This window comes from Equus quagga, chromosome 10, assembly GCF_021613505.1.
Source record: "Equus quagga isolate Etosha38 chromosome 10, UCLA_HA_Equagga_1.0, whole genome shotgun sequence".
Classification (NCBI taxonomy): domain Eukaryota; kingdom Metazoa; phylum Chordata; class Mammalia; order Perissodactyla; family Equidae; genus Equus; species Equus quagga.
In genome coordinates this window covers 120,021,442-120,047,489 of record NC_060276.1, presented here as the reverse complement: position 1 = coordinate 120,047,489, position 26,048 = coordinate 120,021,442, and the positions used below count along the sequence as shown (strand labels likewise).

The 26,048-nt window shown below is 38.2% G+C and overlaps 1 protein-coding gene across 1 annotated transcript; it reads left to right on the top strand.

The window, feature by feature from the left end:
- Positions 1–11,559: 11,559 nt before the first annotated feature.
- LOC124245292 (odorant-binding protein-like) lies at positions 11,560–20,883 on the top strand. The gene is made up of 7 exons (XM_046672550.1): positions 11,560–11,707; positions 12,364–12,503; positions 16,089–16,159; positions 18,265–18,375; positions 19,344–19,445; positions 19,658–19,707; positions 20,672–20,883. Exons 1-6 carry the CDS (start codon positions 11,564–11,566, stop codon positions 19,675–19,677), a joined length of 588 nt encoding a protein of 195 aa, XP_046528506.1. The 5' UTR covers positions 11,560–11,563; the 3' UTR covers positions 19,678–19,707; positions 20,672–20,883.
- The last annotated feature ends 5,165 nt before the right edge of the window (positions 20,884–26,048 follow it).

Below are 26,048 nucleotides of genomic sequence, written 5' to 3'. Positions count from 1 at the left end.
AGAGAGATCTGTGGGGGCCACAGATTTCTTTGTTCCCCCTCCACTCCCATCGCTTCACCCGACCAAAGGACGGGTCAGAACGTTCTTTCCCTAGAAGATTTTTTCCCCCAGAACTTTCCCTAGAATATTGCATTGTATCATTCTCATTCCCAGGGCCGGGCTGACTTCCCCTGAAATAACCCCAGGTGCAGAACCGAGTGAGCAGAAGCAGGAAAGTCGAAAGTACCAGGGAGACTTGGTGCAGGGGCAGCCTGGTAGATTCCCTTGAGGGTCGCCGTGCGTCCCCTCATCTCTCTCCTGGACCGTGTCACAAGGCAGAGGGTTAACTTATAGGCTGACGGCTCCCAGCAGCAAAGTAGATCGGCACTTACTCTTTTCCCTAGAGACATGTCGGACTAGATGGGCTTAGCCAGAGAGATGGAGGTACAACCTCCAGGTGGGATCTGAATTAAGTGTTTAGATTGTCGCCGCCTGTGTAACCTCGCAAGTACGATTGATTTAATTCCAAATTATGTTGTGTTATGCTTGTGGCAGCTATAAATTTGTTAATTAATACACCTAGATTGAGGGGCAATAATTAATATGAAATGTTTGGAAGGTTCCCTGGTACAGGTAGGGACTCAGTCCACGGTAACACAATGTTTTGAACTGTAAATTGATCTCAGTCCTAAAAAGAAATTAATTCATTACTTGGATAAGAGGAACACAACGAATTTTTAAACTTGTATTTGAAAATATGCCTTATAACAACAGGATAATGCTATTAAAAGAAATATTTGCTTCATTAGAACACGTTTTAGGAAACATTTCACTAAGACTAAAAGATGTGAAGCGTTTAGTTGTACAAAATGATGGCAATAAGGAAAATTCTTCCCTACTTTCCTGCTGTAAAAATCAATTTTAACATTCACCATACTTCTGTAGTGAGACAGAGATCAATTTAGTGTCTATTGCTACTGATATGCTAAGTAGGCCATGATAAAGCTAGTCAACAATAAATTAATTAAGCTGAGGCTGCATACGTATGTGTCTTCTCTCTCTGTCACAGATGCAGGTAAAAATGAATTCCAAATTCTTCATGTGTCAAACAATGCTTTGATTGGATCCATTGTCAATGTGGATAAGAATGGCAAGGTCACTCAAATAACAACATTGCTTGGTAGGTGTTACATCCTGACCATATTTCCATCGCCATTGTCATATAACATTTCCATTGTTACATTTATTCAGAAAATCAGCATATAGTGACATCATTCATTACTAAGGATACAAAGTCTAGGTCTGTGTGTTCTTTGAGTTAAGGATCCTGGAACATAATCCATAGAGAAAGGAGGAAAGAAGAGGTGGTAGGGGTGAGAGTTATCAGATCATCAGCTATTTAAAAAGAATTCCCATAATAATTGAGTGGTCCTAGAAATAATTTCTTAACAGGTTACCTAATTTCAAGCCATGGCTATATTCAAGTTGACTTCAATTCCTTCATTTTATGGCAGTTTTTCAAATATATTCTAAGCCTTGAACATGAAGCTTCTAGGATGCAACTTGATCATGTTTAGTCCTTCCACTGATCATGTTTAGTCCCTCCAAAACATTGTCCTCATGAAAGTTGAGAATTTCAACCCCAGAGTAACCACAGAGGGCCAGTGAGGGTGTATTTTAGCCTTGCAGATAATAGGTTTCTATTTGGAAAAATTAAGGGTTCAACTGTGGTTTCCTAAGGGAAAAAGTTGTCTCCCATTGCTACGTGCAGCAGGGCTGATATTTCTCTGGAAAGTGAGAACAAAGTCTCCAGTTTATTTGGGTCCAGCCAAAGGCATGAATGTCGGGTATAGGTTCCAAGAAGCTGGCAGAGAGGCAGGAGATGAGCTATCCTGGATGCACTGGGCCCCAAATTCACGGAGCTCCTGATGTGTCTGTGGAGCTCTGCTGACGTTGCAGAGTTGGGCTGGGATCCAGTCCTCTTATGGACCTACGTCAGGCAGCTGACACTGTGACGTGGCAAATGTTAACTACTTGAGACTGTTGAATTTTTCCACATGAAGAACTGATTTGCACATGCATTTTTCTCATTCATGGATCCAGAAATCCTTAGAGGTTCTAACTGACAAATTTCTGCTTTATGCATGATGCCTTTTAGGCAATGGAAAAGATATTCCTCAGGAAGACATTAGCAAGTTCAAGAAGGTGACTAGAGAGAAAAGGTTTCCAGAGGGAAATATTGTAAATATCCTCAAAATTGGTAATGTGACTATATTTTTCCTTAACATATCATTCACCCGGTATGTAAATATACTATCTGGAATCAAATGGATTCATTTTAAATTTCCTCTTCCTTAAATTATCTTTTATAAAATCTTTTTTCTAAGGAAAAAAATCCTTGAAAATATTGACAAATGATACTGATCGTTGGCTCTTTTTCTCCAGTTTCTTTTGGTTTTTTTCATCCCTATATGCCTGTCCTACAAGTGAATGATAACAGGGACTTCAACACCTCTTAAATATTGTAAGTGAAAATGACCTGTTATAAGTGCTAATACATCAAGTAATTCAATAAGCACACATTGTGACTTCATACGGGCCATGTTTTTAACTAACTCTTTTTGTCCCAATAATTTAAATCATGTCACGAGAAAACTTCTTTTGTTAGATTAGGTTATTTTGCTTCTTCTGAGCTCTATTAAATTGCTAATTGGTTGAGTAATTGATGTCCAAGCAGTTTTGGTGACAAAACATGATCATGCAAGAACCATGCAAATGATCTACATCTAGAGAGAAGCAGGAATTGCCAGAAGTTGGTGGGGACAACAGGAAGAATTAGCTTTCCCCTCAGTCCCAAGTTAGCAGCTGTCCATGTAGGTCACTACTCTGGGAGCACTGGGCTTAAAGGGAACTCACCATTCCTGCAGTTACAATGCTGAATTTTACATAATCATGACAGCCTCATTGAAGGCCTTCCAATGACATTTTCTGAAACATGCGTTCAATTGTACTATCCATCAGAAGATGGTTTCGTTAAAGAGTGGTCTTTAACTAACTCAAATGAGATAGCCTTAGAAAATGACATTGCTCTAGGATAAAGCATGACTTTTCTTTCTGTTGAGAAGAAATGCAGAAGAAAAGCAAACAAAACGTTAGCTTCTAGGGTGAATATAATGTCTTAAAGTCACAGACTCTTTGGAATTACAGGAAAGGAGTGTCACTCACTCACAGATCCTGTAAGGCATTTTAGATGGGCCTTCCCCGTGAGATGCAGCCTGAATCATGAAACTCCTGAAATGTGTCCTAACCATGAAAAGTTTCACCATGTGTACATCCTTGGAAAAATTGCAAATGGATCCCCTCCTACAATAGAAATCGAGAAAATTAAGTTCCACATGGAACTTGCCCACTGGGTTAACTGAAAGCTCCTCTAAACCTTGACACCCTACTTCCTGAGACTCACCCCTGTCAAGTGGTCATGCAGTCAACTCAACCTTTTATCCTGTTCCCCTCACCTATAGACCCTGTTATTGAGGACAAGCATATCATCTCCTCTGTGGAATCAAGATCAACAATCTGAAGGAAATATTTCTTGTTCCTGTCTAACATCACCTTTCTCTCTTCATAAACATGCTCTCCTTCCCATTTCATCTCTCCCAGTCACCATTCATATCATGTATGGTGTTACCGGATTTCTGAGTGTTTAAATAAATTGACTTAGTGTGTACCCCACACTTGTGTGTCTGTACAGAAAGCTACTTAATTTAAAAAATGACAACAACAACAAGAACAACAAATATTCGTTTTAAATACAGCTATCCATGAAGATGTGCATTTAATAGAACTGATGTCCAATAGAGACAATTCTGATTTGGATTGAAGAGAGAAGCCTTAGTGGTGTAAAGGTGAGAGGGAGAAAGGGTCTAAACCAGCACACAGAGGAAGAGAGGGTTATGGATATTTTTACTGTACTGAGATGAGGCAGTCTGGTCAAGAAAAAAGTCCCTAACAAGCAGGTTATCATGACAGGAAAAGGAACATGTGTGTACCTCAGTAGGATTTGTATAGAGATAGCCTAAAATGCATGTATCATAATTGAGGGGGAATCAGTATTATCACACCACCGTCACCTGTGAACTTGAGTCAAAATCTGATATTTCCTCAGGATAGGAGCAGTAGTAATCACAGATGGGGCAGCATCTGAGACAGCATCAATCCATAGGGTTATGAGGTCAGTGTAGTGCTGAGAGAAAAAACACCACTGAGACTTCAGTTAGAGAACTGCAGCTGCAAACACAGTACTCAACATCTAAAGAAGATATGCCACTCCATTGTGCTTCAAAAAGCAGAAGACACAGGATTTCCAAGGAATGGTCATACCCACTGTTGCAGGCAGAGAACATCGATTGGCTATCCACGATACACAATATGTTTATCATCTAAGACATCTAGAACACTGGATGCAGAACTTCTTCCAAAGTGGGGCCAAAGTTCAGACACATGGTCCACACACTGGGAAAATAAAAGTAGAGCTAAGTTATATTTAACAGAACAAATAATGTTTTAGTTACTGAAACAGACATGGCCTCCAAATGGGCTATAGTTCGTAAAGGTCAATGGCATCAATAATGAAGATTATTATGGCTTTGGCTGGAAGTAATGGAGATGTCAAGGGCAGGGTTTGAATTCTCCCTCTGGCATAGAAGATTGTATGCATTCAGAGTTCTGACTGTGGTCATCAGAGGGTGTCTGAAGATGCTGGATTGGGTTGGAGGAGATACACTTAGGCCACAGAATAGAAGGTGAGGGAGGTGAATCTAACCTGAATATCTTAGAAAATGTTGAAAGACGAGACCTGGCATAAACAGTTAAAAAATTGTGAAATACATATATATGTATGTGTGTGTGCGTGTGTGTATGCATATGTATGTGACCAATATTAGTGAGGAAAAAGAAGTAACGACCACAATTCCTACTGAAATAAACAGATGTGTAGGAGAAAATTACGCCAACAAATTTAACACTTTGGATGAAATGGACACATTTCTTGAAAGTTATTGTATCAAAATTGCTGTAAGATGAAACAAAAGATTTGGATAGTGCTTTATCTATTAAAGAAATTGAATCTACCATCATAGAACTTTCCATAAACTAGTTGCAGGTCCTGAAGTTTTCGCTAGTGAATTCTTTCAAACACTCAAAGAAAGAGCACAAGACTTAGACAAACTTTTCAGAAAGAGATGATGAGGGAAGAACGTCCTACTCATTTTATGAGGTCAGCATAGCCTAAATCCTCAAATGTGACAAAGACCTCTGTACACACATGAACATATGAGTTCACATGAAACTATTTTCCATCGCAACTTGCTCCTTTATGCCCCTGACCAGCATTAGGTATCCCAAACAGCTCAGTATAAACTCTACATTACACAGAAGCATGCATTTTCAGTAACACACAAAACTACTAATGTATTTGATGGCAGTCTTTGTTTTATACTTACCTAACATCACAAATAAAATATAAAGAGAATCCTATTTCTGTCTTTCTGACATAGTAATCTTTTTAGAATTTATTTGTACCTTAATTCATAGAAATCTAATTTAGTAATTCAATTTCTTACATTTTCCATTTTGAATGTGCTGTAACTATCAGAACGCTAAATTTTTAAATATTTCAACATTATAAAAAACATACCAGTGAATAATTTTTATACATATTAATTATTTTAAAATGTCCATAAACGGAAATGCCTCATCAAAGTGAATGCATGGTTAGAATTTTGATAGATAGAACCAAATTGACCTTTCAAAACATCTTTGCTGTTTCCATTCTCACTTCCTACCATGTTCATCCTTGAGATACATATTTACGTTATTCTTCCAACTATTGTAAGACCTTGGCTCAGAACCCTTCCCTATGGAAACACTGACCCCTTCCGGAATCGGAATCCCCTCCCAGTACCCTACATGTTCATACCATGTTATATTTTTCATCTCAAAATTAGAAACAGGTGATATATTTGCCAACTACTCGGTAGTTTGTTTGTATTCTATCTCCTTTCTCTGGCAGATAACCTCACTGGATCATGAACTGAGTCTGTCTGTTCCCTGCTGAATTTTGAGGTTAGGTTGTTGTGGGCACGTCATATGCACTAAATCAATATTCACTGAACACAGGCCAAACCCCGGATAGTAGGACTCTTACAGAAAACACTTTCTTTATAATACATACTTGGATAAGTTTATGGTATATTGAACTGTAATATATTTTCTAGTATATTACTGCAAGAGAACAAGAAAAATCAAGTCATTTTGCAGAGAACTGAGTCTTGTTCTGTCATCGAGCGCATACAACTTGAGAAGGGCCAGTATGCGAATCACTCTTGCTGACATGGGCTCTTGCTTCAAACACAGCAGGAGTCAAAACGCAAGAGAAGCGTGGAAAAAAGCAATTCTTATTTACTTGATAATATATGTTTTGATAAAGGATTATGTCCTGAGGCTGACTGACTAAAATATCACCACAGGAATAGAGGGCCCATGATTTAGTAAAACAAATGGACACTCTGAAATTAAAACAAACAGAAACCAACTGAAAAACACCAACACCCGGATATGAGACCAAAGGTAAACACTGAGAGACAAACGGGACCTCTCTTTCTGGAAGCTTCCCTCTCTGACATTTGTGGAATATCACAGCTACTCCTCTCCATATCTATTTGTATGCCTATTTGTTTCCAGAAGTTTAAAAACCTCCACAGTCCAGGTTTTTAAAATATGTTTCTTTTTCTCTCCACATGGATGTGTTTAAGGGATTCTCAAAGGGAAGCGTGGGCTGACAGGAAGCTCCAAGGGGTGAGAATTTCTAGGGAGAAAATCTGAGATAAGATGCCTATGTTGGCTCTGCTATTAACATTTCATGTTTATCTGTTCTTTGGGCTTTTTGCCACCTCAGAGTGTTTCCAAACAACAAGGACATGTCATGGGAGAATGGCAATCCCTTCCTCAGTCAGATTCCTGAGGCGCCATTGGAAGATAGGCTGAAATAAACAACAAGGGCAATTATTTAATAGAAGCATCCTTATTTTCTGTTAAACTGTTTCCAGGGGAAGACTTCACTAAATACCAATTTGCATAACTTTTTTCTTCTTTAAAACATTCCCTTTTGTCGTATTGAACCCCTCGTGACTGTCTTTCCCTTCTGCATGTGTCTCAGGAATAACTCGTCATAGAGTGGGGATGCTGCTTCACTCCCACTTCCTTATAAACAACACCCTGGGTCAGCCCACGCCTGCCTTCTAGAGCCTGGCTACATTGCCCAACTGACTGTGTTGACAAGAATCCCTCCTATTTCAGCCATACTCTTGTGAGTTTATTGGAATGACTCTTGAACACGGCCCTGGAGACTAGGTTGTTAATAACTACTTTGTTATTTCTTTTCACCAAAAAATGTCCTGGTTATTTAGCAGTATTGCCCAAATTCGCCCAATCAAAAAAGAAATCATCTAAGAAACACATTGACTCATACATTGACGAGTTCTAGGCAGTGGGGATGCAGCGAAAACCAAAAGTTCCAAGACTATGACACTGTGGAATTTACTCTTTAGTGCATGCTGACTGGGTATTAGAAGAAAAAGTGAGTATTAATTTGGAAGTTGAACGGAGTTATGGAGGTTTGGGGGATGTGCACACTGTAGGGATGGGCAAGCATCTGAGTCAGAAGGAATCCAGTTTGGCTGGTCCAGAGGGAATGAGAGGTGGAGTAGCTGCAGATGAGTCAGGAAAAGAAGCAGATCATGGGTGGATTTGAAGGTTAATATAGGGACTGGGGATTTATTGAGTGTGAGGGGAACAGGTTAATACATGTTAACCAGGATTTCTGAACCTTGGCCTGATTGGCACCAGGCATGAATAATTTATTAATAGGGGCTATCTAGTGCCTTAAAGGATGTTTAGCAGCATATTTAATCTGTACCCACTAGATGGAATGTATACCACCCCTCTCTTCCATAGTGACAGCCAGAAATGTCACCAGATATGTCCAAGGGTCTCTTTTGGGTGTCACAGTGACTGCTGATTATGAACCAAGACACCATAAACAGTGTTAGAAAGCCTTCCCCAGATCAGGTCTAACTGAACTTTCTGCTTAAAGTCTAGAAACCTGCATGGGAAATGAGTACCCCAGAGGACTCTGAAAACAGGACAAACTTTGGAAAGACTGCTCTAGACCTTGCTACTGAAAAGTGTAGTTTTAAGACCAGAAGCCATGACATCTCTCAGGTGCTTGTTAGAAAAGCAGAATTCCAGGCACAACTCTAGACATGTTGAAACAGAACAGCATTTACAACAAAACCCTCTGAGATCACTTAGCCTGTTCCTATTTGACAGACAGTGTGTTAGAGAATTTCAACCAGATTAGATCTCAAAAAGTAGTCTTGAGGTTAACTATCTCTTAGATTCTAAGTCATTGGATCCTTGGTCAGGAATCACTGAGGGAACAGGGTACTTCTGGTGGCCAGGATCAAAACTTCCCTGTACTATATACACAGGAGTGGTGGAATCCAGCAAGTTGACAACAAAGATGACAGAGAAAGCAGGAAAACCAAAGAAAAGTTGTAAAGTGGAGAGAGATTCTACAGAGATACAGAACCCTGGACAACTCTGAGAAGGAAAGACCAGGAAGATCTACATCGGATGCCTTAAGCATTGTTTGTTGGGTAACAGCTGTTAATGTCTGTGTCAGAGGGCTCTGCGTTTATTTATCATTGTCTTACCCACATTTTGACCAACGTTAATGAAAAAGTGTTGAGACTTGAAGGTCATTTGACTTCCTTTAGGAATAAAATAAAGGGATTGACAGGATCTAAAGACCAAGTTGTTGTTATAATCTCTTAGAATAATGACTCTTTAATTTCTTATTGACTAGCATTGAAAATGGTCTTCCAAAGAATGATCTTGGCATACACTTCCAGGAAACACATTTTGGGAGGAAATTTCCACTTGCTTGGAAGCTGACATGATCTTCTTAAGAAGGAATGATCTTAGGATACATTTCCAGGAAACACCTGTTGCTAGGGCTCCAACTGAAAACCTGGAAATGTTAGAGGTACATAAGAAGAGATGGAGAGGGGAAAATGAATGGAACACTATGTTAGCGGGGATTATACACCTGCTCGAAATTCTCAAAATCAGTGAGGTGATGGGGAAAATTTTTGAGGACATTGTGAGACATGAAAACTTTCCATTTCATAGCTTTTGCAATCAGAGATTAAATAGCACAATATACAGAGGAATAAGTAAAACAAACATAAAAAAATCTTGGAACCAAGACAAAAGAAAACAGACATTAAGAAAGACAAGAACATGGAACAAACAGTGTTGATCCGTTCTGAGTAGGAAGGCCAGTGGCCAACTGAAGACATAGGCGGAAGTCTCCGTTCAGCCAAGCTCTGCTCAAAGTCAGACAGCCAACAAAGAGAATGGTTCTGAGGCTCTGAGGTGTCCCGGGAACAGGTAGTTGCCCTGTGTCAGTACGCTGGGTGTTTTCACTCATCTGACTTAGAAATCATGAGAGCCCCATTGTCTTTTCATTTTCATAGTATAATCAAAATATATCTATCTGATAAATTACTGGGGAAATAAATAAACAGATATGGAAATATGTGTAAAAAAAGAAGAGGTTCTTTGGCTGATTCAATGTCTTTGAAAATAGCCAACTGTACAGAGAGAGGAGGAAATTTACTTTTTATTTTCAAACTGCTGAAAATTGGGGAAGCACTATCACTCTTTTCTCCTTCCTTGGAGAATCAATTGAGTCAAAGGATAAATAATATATTGAAGACCAGCTTCTCATGAAGCTGTTAGGAAAACAGAACAATGAAAATGAATTTTTCATATGCTTTTCTTCCAATGAGGTTATGGGGCATTTACATGGCAGGTGCTCTTAATAATGTGGATGAACGAGCCTGCTTCGGGGAAGAAGGAGGTGATCAATGTTTTATGCTGATATGATTTTCTCCTCAGAGGAATAGGCAACTTGCCTGGGGTCTCTTAGGAAACCAAAAACATGAAGAAGTTTGGCTGAACTGTCACCCAAAGGAAAATAAATTAGCAGTTATTCTGCAAGATTGCCATAAATGGTTGGTCTTTGGATCCTAATTCTTATTCTATTTTATTCCTAAAGTAAGTCATATGAACTTCATGTCCCAACTGTATTTTGTTGAATATTGCCCAAAATTTGTGAAAGAGAATGGGGAATATAAAACCAAACCAAACAAAACCTGTTACAGGGGAAGTGACAAGAATATAGAGACAATGGATTTTCAATAAATATTCAAAAGAAATTCAGGGGAAACAAATAGCCTTTCCAACAAAACTTGCTGGAAATATTGGATATCCATATGCAAAAAAGAATAATATAAAGAACTTCAACCCATACTTTGCCCCATATAGTAAACTCAAATTGAATCATAGACTATATGTAAAATCTAAAGCTACAAATTCCAGAAGAAGAAATAGGAGAGAGTCTGTGACCTTGGGCTAAGCCATTATTTCTTAGATAAGACCCCAAAGCAAGATACTTGAGTGCAAACAATCAACATACAACCTGATCTTTAGCAACAGGAAGATAGTTGGGTCTTTGAGGTACAGTATTAAGGGAATGAAAAGAGAAGCCAGGCACTGGGAGAAAATACTTGGGAGAAAATACTTGCAAATCTTCTATGTGAAATAGGTCTTGTACCCAGAATATATAAAGAAATCTCCAAACTAAATAATAAGAAATCAAACAGCCTAATCAGTATTGAACAAATGGATTGCAGAGACACTTAGCAAAGAAAATACATACATGGCAAATAATTGATTGAGTGTTATTTAGATATTGGTTTCCTGTGGTTTATCTCTAAGCTAGGCTGCCCATCGCGTGGCCAGTTCAGGAGGATGGCTTGAAAGAACACAGATATCAATATCAGGAGCCATACACGAGGCAGAAACCTCATAAATTTTACGGAGATTAAGTTGGGCACTCTCAGCAAAATGAAATTGTAGACATGGATTTGGGAGAGATTCTTAAGTAGGGTAAACAGACAAGAATTTGCTCTTGTTGAAAATATTTCATTAATCTTAAATATAGACACTTCTGAGGAATGTTTTGATAAGTGATTCATAGCCTAGATGCCACAATTTTATATTGTTAAACCAGACAGAAACATCTTACTTTTAGAAAATAAGTTTAAACATACCTCCTCCATGTTAAGGAAATAATGCAGGAGTTGGGGATACAGGTCTTAGAATACTTATTCCATTTTGGAACTCAGGATCTAAGAGGATACATATTGCGGTCCTTCAAATACTTCATGTGCATTGTGATCTCTCACTTAAGGTAAAGGTCAAACACACAGATAAATTTATGCTTCTCTTAAAGCTAATCTCATCATGAAAATAACAGAATGCCATGAAAGCTCATCACTGCCAACCAGGATATTATAAGAAGGGTTTTACATAACCAAGGTCTTATGATTCACAACCGCTGGTTCATTATGTGTCATGTCAACAGATCAATACTATAAAAAGTGCCACAAATTGTATGCTCTCTAACAACCAGCGCACACTCAGCTTCTCCAGAGGAAGGACGACAAGCGCCAACAAGATGAAGATTCTGCTGCTGACTCTTGTACTTGGTGTGGTTTGTGCTGACCAGGACCCTCAGTCTGAGACTGATTACTCACAGGTAACAAGGGTTGGCTGGTCTGAGAAGAGGGCTTGGAGGTGTATGTGTGTGTGTGTGTGTGTGTGTTTGTGTGTGTGTGTCCCTTTTGGGGTTGTTATATGTGTATCCAAATTTATGTGCACCTAAGCCTAGCAATTTACCTCCATCCCAGAATCACTCTATTAATTGCTCCTTACACATTTCTACTGCACTTGTCTAACATTAATTCTTCATTGTCTATATTGTCTATTAACTGGCTCCTTACATATTTCTACTGTATTTGTCTAACATTGTCTCTGCCTTGTCTATATTGTCTATTAATTGGCTCCTTACATATTTCTACTGTACTTGTCTTATATTGTCTCGGTATTGTCTATATTGTCTATTAATTAGCTCCTTATGCAGTTCTATTGTCCTTATCTAAGGTGGAGAACCAGCCAGAGAACTGTTGAACTAGAGTTTTGTTTTGATAACAGAACTCAAGCTATTTCAGAAATATTTCCATTTCTTCTTTTACCCTTGACTTGGGTTTTCACATTATTTTATAAACCTTGCTTTGTTTAATAAAGATAGACAGTTTAGTGCTGATGTAAAAGGGAAAGAAAACACATGATGGATGACGTCAGAAAAAGTAAAAAGAGCATGACTAAAATTTCTGAAGGGAACTTTGCTTTTAGTTTTCAGGAGAATGGAACACCATTTACGGCGCAGCCAGTAACATAGAGAAGATCAGTGAGAATGGACCATTCAGAGCTTTTATGCGTACACTTGATTTTAACAGTGCAGGTGACACAATCCACTTCACGTTTTTTGTCAAGTAAGTAAAAACACAGAATGAAAACACATATAAATGTTCGACCCTGAGAGAGGGTCTGTCCAACTTCCACATTTGTGTTGAAATATCTGGATTATGTTCAAGAACGCGAGTCTCTGAGTTGTTTGTTTAGAAGGGGCTTTGTAGTTGTCATGTCAGTTCCAGCACTATCCTCTAGAGGATGCCCTGGAAGATTTGCTTGGAAGGCACAGAGTCACAGAAGCTCCACTAGAATAATTCGATTAAAGAAAAGAGGGACAAAAGCAGCCAAGAGGACATAGATTCCTCAAACTCTACAGTTCCTACTACTAGCCTGAATCTTTTAAGTATAATTTGTAAAAGGTGGTTCATATTTGGGGGATCTGTGCTCACAGTAATTTTTAATCATTACTAAATTCATTAAAGCCTTCATTGCTTCAAAGGTTATATACCAAATGCTCACCATATTGCAGGCATTTTATTAAGAACTCAAATGTCTTACTTCACTTAGCATAATATCCTCTAGATCCATCCACGTTGTTGCAAATGGCAGACTTTCATTCTTTTTTATAGTTGATTAATATTCAATTATATATATTATATATGTTATATATATATTATATATATGTAAATACATAAAACATGTTCTTTATCTTTCATCTGCAGATAGACACTCAGGTAGTTTCCATGTGTTGGCCATTGTAAATAATCATTTACTCAGGTGTTAAGGAAATAATGAATAGGGCCATGCAACTATGTAAAAATACATGGAGGTAATTGTACAAGCTGAGATTTAGAAAGAAAATTAGAGTGAGTTCTGAGGAATGTTATATGTTAAAGTATTAGTTTTAACTCTCCACACTAGAAATGAGTCTCTACTGAAGTATGCAGTCAAAGTCTACTTCTTTCTGATTATGCTTCTCCCATGAACTCTTGAAATGTGGAAGAAACAAGGTTTTGAGTCTCAAATTTAATTGTGAAGTTTCAAAGCGACCATATAGATCCATGAATATGCCTTTAAGCCAAATGGGAATATATACGGAATTATAGATCAATGTCTCTCTCACAGACACACAAAGACACAGACACACACACATTTGAAATTATTGCTAAATTAGTAACACCTGTAATCACATATGCTGACGATACTGCCCAGAAAGAACAATGGTTTCCGCACTAAAATTTAAGTTTAAGTAGAAGAATCCTAGGATAATGACATGAAGCAGGAGAAATCATTGAAGCCATGAAATGTAGGGCATGCAAAAGCATAATTTTGGGCTAAGAGATCTGTAGCCCATAAGATTAAAATATGTATTTATATTGTAGGCGGAAAGTAAAATGTTAATTTTTCCTTTTTGTAATGATTCAAATCCAGATATAATTGCATAGAGAAGTAAGGATCGCTTAATATTTCAAAAAATTTTGGCAGTATAAAGAAAAGGAAATTTGGAAAGAAGTAACTCTAGGAGGAAAAAGAAGATTTGAAGGAAACATTTCCATACTTATAAATACCTCACAAACTTACTGGCTGGAAGAAATTTGTGATAAAAGGGCCGAAAGTAAAGTGACAAAGTTAGGAATTGGGAAGAAATTAGACTTGAAGTGAAAGGAAGTACAATTTTTCCCAATGAAAATAATTTAGGGCAGATTCAAGAATAATTTGCTATAAGAAATTGAATGAAGTCTATTTCTCAAACTTAACTTCTAAATTTGTAAGGGGGATTCAAGAATCTCTCTTGGGGCTGGCCTGGCGACCCAGTGCTTAAGTTCACGCGCTATACTTCAGTGGCTCAGGGTTCCGACAGTTTGGATCCTGGGCGTGGACTTAGCATCATTCATCAGGCCATGCTGAGGCGGTGTCCCAAAAAGCACAGCTAGCAGGACCTACAACTAGAATATACAACTATGTACTGGGGGGCTTTGGGAAGAAGGAAAAAGAGGAAGATTGGCAACAGATGTTAGCTCAGGGCCAATCTTTAAAAACAACGACAAAAGAATCTCTTTCTCTCTCCCATCACTTTCACACCCTCACGCAAACACAGACACATATTTTGAGGAATAAAACCATTAAGAAAAAAAATAAGAGGATTATGCTTGGAGAGACTGGCTTATAAACATATATAATTGACTATATATTATATATAAGTGATTGCATACATATAATCAAAATATATACACACACATATATCCTGTCCCAATATATCTGTCAGTTTTCAGTAAGTTTTTTAACAATACTGGATTATCTTTTTGTTTGTCATATTAACAATTTTTGTGTCCTCTGTTTAATTGACTTTACATGTGGCCATTGATTTTGAAATCAACTTTATTGAAGTGTATTTACATGGAGTTACAGGTACCTTCTTGAAAGGTGTTGTTCGATGAGTTTTGACATGTGTGTACACCTGGTTCACCACTGCCACAGCCAAGATATAAAACTTTTCCATCACAGCAGAAAGTTCCCTTTCTTTTCCTCCCCATTAAATGTCTTGCCTCTGACACAGACAACAACTCATCTGCTTTTTCTTACCTGTTCTAGAACTTTGTGCGATGGAATTATATACTATGCATCTTTCTCCACCGCTTCTCTCACTCAGCGTAATGCTTTAATAATTTATCTACATGGCTGCACAAACATGTGGTCACTTATTTCATTGCCAATTTGGATAGGAGAAATCCGTACATTTTCCAGTTGTTTGGCAATGTTGTTTTCACAGTGTGATTATTCAGAATAACTTGGATGTGAATAGCTCTGTACTATCTTTGTATTGGCATACATTCTCACTTCTCTTGGGTAGGAGTGGAATTGCTGCATAATCGTACTTGTGCATATTTAATAATGTACAATAATTTATTCAATTTTAGTTGGATTGCTTCCCCTTATATTATTTGTGTTGTATGCATTCTTCATATATGTCAAATACATGTTCTTTGTAATGTTCATACACAGAGAGACACACACTTTTGTTATATATGTGACATATATGTGGAATTATTGTATATCTTTGTGTACATAATTTATCATCATATATGCACATATCATGTGTATGTGTGAGTTTGCTTTTATGTGTGTGTAGGGCTTTTGTATATATATATGTGACTTTAATTTTCATTAAGCTGTTTTCACATAAGTAGCTTCTGTTTTGATTAAATTAAACCAGTAATGTTTTTCTTGTGTTTATCGTACTTTTTTTCTTTATTATATTATCTAAGAGATCTTTCCCAGGGCTGTGAGAAGCACTAAGGCCTATCTTGATAGCTATACCCCTCAGTTTTGAGAAAACATTTAAAACAAAGACTTGTATTCTTCCTCATTCTTCTCTAAAATTTTATATTTCTCCATGTTTTCTTGGCTTTAAACACAACCTGTTTGGTATCTGCAGCTTGTCTTTGGAACTGCCGCTCTGACTCCATGTGTCGAAAAAGACATTCTGGCCACCGGAGAGTTATTTGATCATGGACAACATAGTTCTTCTCTTTTGAAAGGCTCAGTGTTTATAGGCAGCAAAATGATACCAGACACAGGGTCATATGAGGGTGAAACAAAGTCTGAATTATACATCTAATTCTTATTATTTTTATCAATCAACTTAAAGATGTTTTCTTTTTAAGGGTTAATGGACAATGCAGAAAATTATCTACTGTGGCAACAAAAACAGCAGAAAATGCTTACATTTGTGATTGTAAGTATGAGTATTGTACCGACAAAAGTATATTAGGGTTGAAATCTGACATCTTTTCAGAACTCCATATATCAGAATTCTAGTTCTACTAATAACTAGTAGTGTGACCAGGCACAAGTCCCTAAATTTTCCAAGCACCTTATTTTGTCATGTGCAAAGGGTTCAATCATAGGATGTTGAGGACTCTTTCCAATTTTGCATGTTATTCAATGATGAACTGAGAGTATGTTCTGAGAACTTTTATTTCATAAGGTTTTCAGATAGATGAAAACGTTTCGCGACAATTTAAAATGATCTTAGGAACTAATGTGCAATGGGTCTTTCTTGAGTTAAATATCAATGTCATTTTGCTTTAACAGAATACATTTTTAAAATTAATCTTAAAGCACCTTAATCCCACTTAATGTATGGTTTGACTTACCTAAAACCCAAACAAGTCACAGTAATTTAAACACTAAGCACATTTCTTCATAACCAGGGTTTGTGTTAAAAGCAAAGGAGATATTCATTAAGATTTATATTTCTGTAATCTTTTCAAGGACCTCAAACAATATCCCGATTTTAAAAGTTCTAATGTTTAATTAATCAATTAAAATTAAAATGTACATAAATCTGTGATTCCAACCCTTGCCTAACAAAAGAAATAGCACACTGGCTCTGCAAGGAACACACAAATAAGTAAAATATATGTGTGACATTTTGTCCTACACATTCATCAGTATTTCACCTTTTATATTACCAATAGACATTTTGAATTAGGATTTCATTTTGCTTATCCCTATATTATTTGCTTCTTTGTCTGAATCATCAATGTTTTCTACCATTTCCCTATAATTGTCTCCATTCTTGTAGTCCTTTTTACATGGATTTGAGATGGCAAGTTAAGGAGGAAGAGAAAAGAAGTGAGCTGCCGTTATTGTAGAGGCCTCTTGGAAGCGAGGAATTGCAAACTACTCAGGTTCTATTTTGTCGAAAATAATGTATAATCATAACAAACACAATAGCAGCAGTGGCCTTAATAGCAACATGACACTCAGAAGATATATTTACTTTCATTGCCTCCATAACCTGCATTACCTTTATAAACCTATTTAGCGAGATTTTCTGCAGAAGCCTCCTTTATAAAACCATCGCTATAACATATTTGGTTTTAAAAATCTGAAGACATGCATAAAATGAGATTTAAATTGTCCCCATCTAACCCAAGACTCAAAGACTTACAGGGGGCTTATGCAAGATTTACCTATGAAACTTGGAAGTTGTACAACTGCTACTTAGTCTTTGGCATGGTAGACTGACAATAGCAGTGGGAAACACAAATTGGCGTAGTTTTAAATCAAACCCTGACAAGTGATTCAAATGTGGTGCTATGTTATGGCTTGAAGGGAGAATGGATGTTAGAGGGTTTATTGATAGTGCAAAGTACATCAGCACTTATTCTTTTCCCTATAAACATGGCAGAGTGGATGGGCCTTAGCCAGAGAGATGGAAATACAACGTCCAGGTGGGATCTGAATTGTCTAGTTGGCACAGCCTGCATATTCACACAAGTACAATTGCCTTAATATTAAGTTGAACATGTTAGTGGCAGCTATAAATTTGTGAAGTAACACATCTAGATTGAGGGGCAAATGAAATTCAACAATTTACATGAAATGTTTAGAAGGTTGCCTGGTACCAGGGAGGTACTCAGTACACAGTTGCACAATGTTTTCAATGGCAAACTGATTTCAGTGCTAAAGAGAAACAAATTAATTGTTTGGATAAGAGAAATAAAAAGAACTTTTAAAGTTGAAGTTCATAATATGCCATATAACAACAGGCTCAGGTTGTTTACAGAAATGCTGGCTTCGTTGGAACATGTTTTAGAAAATATTTTAGTCTACTAGAAAATAAGGAAGATTTCATTGCATAGGAAGGGGGCAATAAAGAAATTTCTTCCCTACTTTTCCTGCTGTCAATATCAATTTTAACATTCACTATACTGTTGGAGTGAGATCAACATAGTAATCATTGTTACCAATATGCCAAGTAATCCAGGATAAATCTAATCAACAGTAAACTAATTAACGTGAGGCTATATACATATATCTTCTCTCTCACAGATGCAGGCAAAACTGAAATCCACATTCTTCATTTGTCACAAAATACTATCATAACTCATTTTCTCAATGAGGATGAAGAAGGCCTGGTCACTGACATAGTTGCATTCTTTGGTATGTGTTACATCCTGGCCATATTTCCATTGTCATTGTCATATAACATTTACATTGTCAGTATTTCTATTCTGAAAATCAGCATGTATTGACATCATTCATTATTAAGGGTACAAGGTCTAGGGCTGTGTGTTCACTGAATTAAGTACCTACAATGTAACCTAGAAAGAAAGGTGAAAAGAAGAGCTGGGAGGGGTGGGAGATAGAAGCTCCTCAGGACTTTGAAAATAATTTCCATTTGTTAAAGTTATAACAATTGCATTTTTGAAAAAAAATTTCTTAACAGGTCAACTGATTCTAAGCCATGACTATATTCAAGTTGACCTCAATTCCTTCACTTTATGACAGTTTTTCAAATACTTTTTAAGCCTTGGACCTGAAGCTTTTCAAATAAATCTTGATCATGTTTCATCGTTCCAAAGCATTGTTCTCATGAAACTTGAGAATCTCACCCCCAGAATAACCACAGAGGGCCACTGAGGGTGTGTTTTAGCCATGGGGAGAGTAGCGTTCAACTTGGAAAAAGTAAGGGTAGAAGTGTGGGTTCCTAAGAGGAAAAGTTGTCACCCATTGCTACGTGTGGCAGGGCTGACGTTTCTCTGGAAGGCGAGAATCAAGTTTCCACTTTATTTGGGTCCAGCACAGGGCACGAATGTTGGGTATAGGTTCCAAGAAGGTGGCAGAGAGGCAGGAGATGAGCTAGTCCAGAGGGCCTGGGCCCAAAGTTCATGGCGCTCCTGATGAGGCTTCGGAGTTCGGCTGATGCTGCAGAGTCAGACTGGGACTAATTCCTTTCAGGGACCTAAGTCAGGCAGCAGACACTGTGACACGGCAAATGGTAACTACGTGAGACTCTGTGAAATTATTCCACACGAAGCACTGATTTGTACCTTCGCTTTTCTCAATCATGGATCCAGAAATTCTTAGTTCCTTGGGAAAATCTGTGCTTTATGTATGGTGATTTTCAGGCAAAGGAGAAGATATTCAGCAGGAAGATATTGAGAAGTTCAAGGAGGCAGTTAGAGAAAAAGAGATTCCAGATGAAAACATTGTGAATATCATCAATATTGGTAATGTGACTATATTTTTTTCCTGAATATATCATTTACCTGCAATGTAACTACACTATTGGGAAATAAATTGATTCATTTTAAATTTCCTCTTCTATAAAGTATCTTTTATAAAATCTGTTATTTATGAGAAGGAAAACCTTAGAAATACTGAACAATGATATTGATCAGTGGCTCTTTTTCTCCTGTTTCTTTTTTTTCCCCATCCTCAGACGACTGTCCAAGTGAATGAAAACAGGGACTTGAAGACCTCCAAAATGTTGTAAGTAAAAGTACCTGCTATTAGTGCCGATATCAAATAATTTAACAAGCACACATTGTGACTTTATATGGGCCATATTTTCTAAGTTAGTATTTTTGTCCAAATTACTTAAATTATGTCACTGGAGAACATTTTTTCTGCTATATTAGGTTGTTTTGCTCCTCTAGAGCCCTATTAAAGTGAGAATTGGTTGAGTTGGCTAATGTTGAAGCAGTTTTGGTGTCAAACCGTCATCAAAGAAGAACCACGCAAATGATACACATTTAGAGAGAAGGAGGAATTGCCAGAAGTTGGTAGGGACAACTGGAAAAATAATTAGTTTTCCACTCACTCCTGAGTTCATGGTTGCCAGTGTATGTCACTGCTCCCAGAGAAATGGACTTAAAGAGAACTCACCATACCTGCAATCACAATCTTGAATTTTCCATAACCATGACAGCCACATGGGAGGCCTTCCAACCACACTCCGTGAAACATGGGTTCAACTTATATTCCCCTTCTGAAGATGGTTTCCTTAGAATGTCATCTTTAAACCTCCTAAAATGACATAGCCTCAAACAATAACACTGATCTAGGCTGAAAGCAAACAAAAACATTAGATGCCAGGGTGAATATAATGAATGGAAGCCACAGACCCTTTGGAATTAAAGGAAAGGAGTGTAACTGAATCACAGATCCTGTAAATCATTTTCAGACGGGCCTTCCCCATGAAATGTATCGTGAATCATGACACTCCCGGAATGTGTCCTAACCACAAAAAGTCCTACCATGTGTGCCTCCTTGGACAAATCCCATATGGATCCTCTCACAGCCCAGAGATGGAGAACACTAGGTTCCACAAAGAAGTTGTCCACTGCGTTAAGTAAAAGCTCCTCTAGTCCTTGACACCCTGCTTCCTGACACTCACCCCGTCAGGCTGTCACACGGTTAAGTCATCCTTTTATCCTGTTTTACTCACCTACAGAACCTGTCACTGAGGACCAGGCGTATCATCTCTATGGAATCAAGATCAACAATCTGAAGAAAATATTTCCTGTTCCTGTCTAACATCAATTTTCTCTCTTCATAAACATACTATCTTCCCCATTTCATCTCTCCCAGTCACTATGTGGTGTTCTATGTGGTGTTACTGAATTTCTGAGTGTTTAAATAAAGTGATTTACTATGTACACAGCACATGTGTGTCTGGGCAGAAAGTCACCTAATTTAAAAAAAAAAAATTCACTTAAATAAAGCTATCCAGGAAGATGCACCTTTAATAGAACTGATGTCCCCAAGAGACAATTCTATTTAGGATTAAATAGAGAAGTCCAAGAGCTGTCAAGGTGAGAGAGACAGACGGTATATTCCCACACTGGGAGGGGACGAGGGTTATGGATATTTTTACTGTTGTGGGATGAGGCATTCTGGTCAAGAAACAAGTCCCTAGGAAGCATCTTATTCACAACAGGGAAGGAACCTGGGTCCTCCGCACTGAGATTTATACAAAGATAGCCTAAAATGCCATGTATCATAATTGAGGGGGAATCAGTATCACACCACCATCACCTGTGAAGTTGAGTGGAAAATCTGGTATTTCTGTATGATAGTATCAGTAGTAAGCTAAGATGGGGCAGCAGCCAAGACATGGTCAACTCATAGGGTCGGAAGGTCAGTGTAGGGCTTAGAGAAACAACACCACGGAGACTTCAGTTAGAGAGCTGCAGCTGAAAACACATTACTCAACATCTAAAGAAGGTATGCCACCTAACTGTGCTTCACAAAGCAGAAGACAGAGGATTTCCAAGGAATGGCCATTCTCACTGTAGCAGGCAGAGCACATGGATCGACTATCCAGGACACACAAGGAGTTTATCATCTAAGACATCCAGCTCACTGGATACAGGACTTATTACAAAGTGTGGGCCAAAGTTCAGAGACATGCTCCACACACTAGGAAGATAAAAGTAGAGCTAAGCAATATTTAACAGGACAAATAATGTTTTAGTTACTGAAACAGACATGGCCTCCACATGGGCTACAGTTTGCAAAACTCAATGGCATCCATAATGAAGATTATTATGGATTTAGGTGGAAGTTTTGGAGATGTCAAGGGCAGGGTTTGAATTCCCCCTCTGGCATAAAAGATTGTATGCATTCAGAGTTCTAACTCTGGTCATCAGAGTGTGTCTGGAAATGCTGAATTGGGTGGTTCGATATACACTTAGGCCATAAAATAGAAAGTGAGTGAGGTAAATCTAACCTGAATATCTGAAGGGATGTTCAAAGGCAACACGTGGCATAAACAGTTTAAAAATTGTGAAATATTATATATGTGTGTGTGAGTGTGTATGCATGAGTAATATAAGTAAGAAAAAAGGGGTTATCACCACAAATCCTACTGAAATCAGGAGAATAGTTGACAAAGATATTCCAACAAATTTGACACTTTGGATGAAATGGACACATTTCTTGAAAGATGTGGCGCCAAAGCTGACACAGATGAAATAGAACATTTCCATAGTCCTGTAATTATTAAAGCAATTGAATCTGCCATCATAGAACTTTCCATAAAGAAGTTGCAGGTCCAGAAGATTTCACTAGCAAATCTTTTCAAGCATGCAAAGAAAGAGCATGAAACTTAGACAAAGTTTTCAGAAAGACAAGATGAGGGAAGACTGTCCTACCCCTTTTATGAGGTCAGCATAGCCTAAATCCCCACATCTGACACAGATGTCTGTACAGACATGATCATATGAGTTCATATGGAAGTACTTTCCATCCCAACTTGCTCCTTTCTCCCTCTGACCAGCATTAGGTTCTCCCAAAAGGTTGATATAAATTCTACCTATACATATGCATGCAATTTCATTAACACACAAACCTAGTAATATATCAGACTGCAGTTTTTGTTTCACACAGACATAAGATCAGAAACAAAATACAAAGAGAACCATGTCTCTGTCTTTCTCACATAGCAATCATTTCAGCGATTATTCATATGTTGATTCATGGAGATCTAATTTTTTTATTTTACTTTCTTACATTTTCCATGTTGAATGTGTCATAACTACCAGACCGTTAAATTTATTTTTAAATATTCTAACAGTATAAAACACAGACCAGTGAATGATTTTTATATTTATCTATTATTTTAAAATTTCTATAAATGGAAATGCCTTATGAAAGTGAATGCTTGGTTAGAATTTTGATAGGTAGAAGAAAACTGATCCCTCAAAATATCTTTGTATTTTCTGTTCTCACTTCCTACCTTGTTCTTCCTGGAGATATATATTTAACTTACCCTTCCAACAATCGTCAGAGCTTATCTCACAACCCTTCCCTATGGAAACGGTGTCGACTTCTGAAATAGGAGACCCCTCCTACGCCAGCACACTCCACGTTCTTACATTGTTCATTTCTTTTTGTTTTATCCGAGAATTAGAAACAGGTGATGTAGTTGGCAAATACCGGGTAGCTTGTGTGTATTTTTTTTATTGAAGCAACATTGGTTTATAACATTTTATAAATTTCAGGTGGGTGAATATCACTATATTTTGATGTCTGTTTGTATTCTGTCTTCTTTCTCCGGAAGATAACCTCACTGGATCATGAACTGAGTCTGTCTGTTCCCAGCTGAATTTTGAGGTTAGGCTGTTGTGGGCACATCATACGCACTAAATCAATATTCACTGAACACTGGGCAAACCCTGGATAGTAGGAATCTTACAGAACACACTTTCTTTTTTGTTTGTTTGTTTGCTTGTTTTTGAGGAAGATTAGCCCTGAGTTAACCACTGCCAATCCTTCTGTTTTTGCTGAGGAAGACTGGCCCTGAGCCAACATCCATGCCCATCCTCCTCTACTTTATACGTGGGCCGCCTACCACAGCATGGCTTTTGCCAAGTGGTGCCACGCTCGCACCCGGGATCCAAGCCAGCAAACCCTGGGCCGCCGAGAAGCAGAATGTGTGAACTTCACCACTGTGCCACTGGGCCAGCCCCCACACTTTCTTTATAAGGCATACTTGAGTAAGTGGATGGTTTATTGGACTCTATGATATCTTCTAGTATGTTACTGTAAGAGAACAAGACAAATCAAGTCATTCTTCAGAGAACTGCGTCCTGTTCTGTCACTGAGTGCATCCAACTTGAGAAGGGCCAGTATGTGAATCCCTGTTGCTGACATGGGCTTTGGCTTCAAACATGGCACAAGTCAAAACTCAAGAGGAGGGTGTAAAAAAGCAATTTCTATTTAATTGACATGAAATGTTTTGATAATGGACTATGTCTCAAAGCTGACTGACTAAAATATCACCACAGGAACAGAGGGCCCAACATTAAGTAAAACAAATGGAGACTCTGAAATTAAAAAGAGAACAAACTGAACCAACTGAACCACCTGAAAAACACTAACACACAAACATGAAACCAAAGGTAAACACTGGCAAGAGACAGTGGGACCTTTCTTTCTGGAAGCTGCCCTCTCTGACATTTGTAGGATGTCATACCTAGTCTGTCCATATCTGTTTGCATAACTCTAAGTTTCCAGAAGTTTCAAAAAAAGCTAGGAAGTTCATGGAATAGGTCAGATTTTTGTATACGTTTCTTTTTCTGTCCACATGGTTGGCTTTGAGGGAATCTCAATGGCCAGCATGGCTGAAGGAAAGCTCCAAGGAGTGAGGCTTTCTAGGAAGAAAATTCGAGATGAGGTGATGATGTGGCTTCTTATATTCACATTTCATGTTCATCTGTGCTTTGGCTGGGCTGTTTGCCACCTCAAACTATTTCCAAACAACATGATATTTAGTGGGAAAATGGTGATGCTTTCCTTAGTCAGACCCATGAGGCATCCTTAGAAGATATAGTGAAATGTAAGTATTTGATAGAGGCATCTCGATTTTCTGTTAATCTATTTCCGGAGGCACTTCCCTAAATACCAAGTTGCATATCTTCCTTTCTTCTTTATACAGCATTCCCTTTTGTCGTATTGAACCCCTCATGACTCTCTTTCTCTTTCTTCATGTGTCTCAGGTCAAACTAGTCATACAGATGGGATGCTGCTTAACTCCTACTTCGTTCTAAACACCCCTAGGTCAGCCTACGCCTGCCTTCTAGAGCCTGGCTGCATCGCCCAACTGACTGTGCTGACAAGAATTCCTTCTATTTCAGCTATACTCCAGTGAGTTAAATTGAATGTCTCTTGGGCATGGCCCCAGATTCTGGGTTCTTAACTGCTACTTTGTTATTTTTTTCACAAAGAAATGTCCCTGTTATACGGCAGCATTGCCCATATTTGCCCAATCGAATTAAAAAAAAAAAAACCCTGAGACATACACTGACACATTCATTCACCAGCTCGAGGCACTAGGATGCAGCCAAAGCCTAAGCTTCAAAGACTATGACACTGTGGAATTTACTCTTTAATGCATAGCGACTGGATATGAGAAAAAAAGTGAGTATGAAGTTGGAAGGGGAAGGGAGCTTTGCACATTGTCGGGATGGGCAAGCATCTGAGTCATAAGCAGTCCAGTGTGGCCGGACCAGAGGGACAGAGAGGAGGAGTAGCTGCAAATGGGTGAGGAAAAGAAGCAGATCATGGAGGGATGTGCAGGCCATTACAGGAGCTGGGGATTTATCCAGTGTGAGCGGGACAGGTTACTATATGTTAACCCAGATTTCTCAACTTTGGCCTCTATGACACTTGGGGATGAACAATTCCCCATTATTAGGGGCTGTCCAGTGCATTGTAGGATGTTTAGCAGGATAATTATTCTCTACCCACTAGATGGAAGGCATACCACCCCTCTCCCATAGCGACAGCCAAAAATGTCACCAGACATGTCCAAGTGTCTCTTGTGGGTGCCACAATGACCCCTGGTTAGAAACCAAGACCTTGTAAACAGTGTTAGACAGCCTTCCCCAGATCGGGTCAAACTGAACTTTCTGCTTCAAGCCTAGAAATCTGCATGGGAAATGAGTACCCCAGAGAACTCTGAAAACAGGGCAAGCTTCAGAAATGGATATCCACTGAAGTGTGCAGATGCAGTCAAAGTCTAATTCTTTATGATTATGCTTCCCCTATGAACTCATGAAATACAGAAGAAACAAGGTTTTGATTCTCAAATTTAATTCTTAAGTTTCAAATTGATCATTTAGATTCATGAAAATTCAAGTGAGAATATTTTAGGAATTATAGATCAATGTCTCTCTCTCTCACAGAAACACAGAGACACACACACACAAACAGTTGAATTTTACTGCTTAATTAGTAACACCTATAATCGCATATGTTGACAATATTGCCCAGAAAGAGCGATTATTTCCACACTAACATTTCAGCTTATGCTGAAGAATCCTAGG

Bases quoted from the DNA above. Each gene is read 5' to 3' on its own strand.
- LOC124245292 (XM_046672550.1), top strand. From the start codon at position 11,564: ATGCTCTCTAACAACCAGCGCACACTCAGCTTCTCCAGAGGAAGGACG. The intron at 11,708-12,363 runs GTAACAAGGGTT...CTTTGCTTTTAG, and splicing joins CTGAGACTGATTACTCACAG to TTTTCAGGAGAATGGAACAC. The intron at 12,504-16,088 runs GTAAGTAAAAAC...TTTCTTTTTAAG, and splicing joins CACTTCACGTTTTTTGTCAA to GGTTAATGGACAATGCAGAA.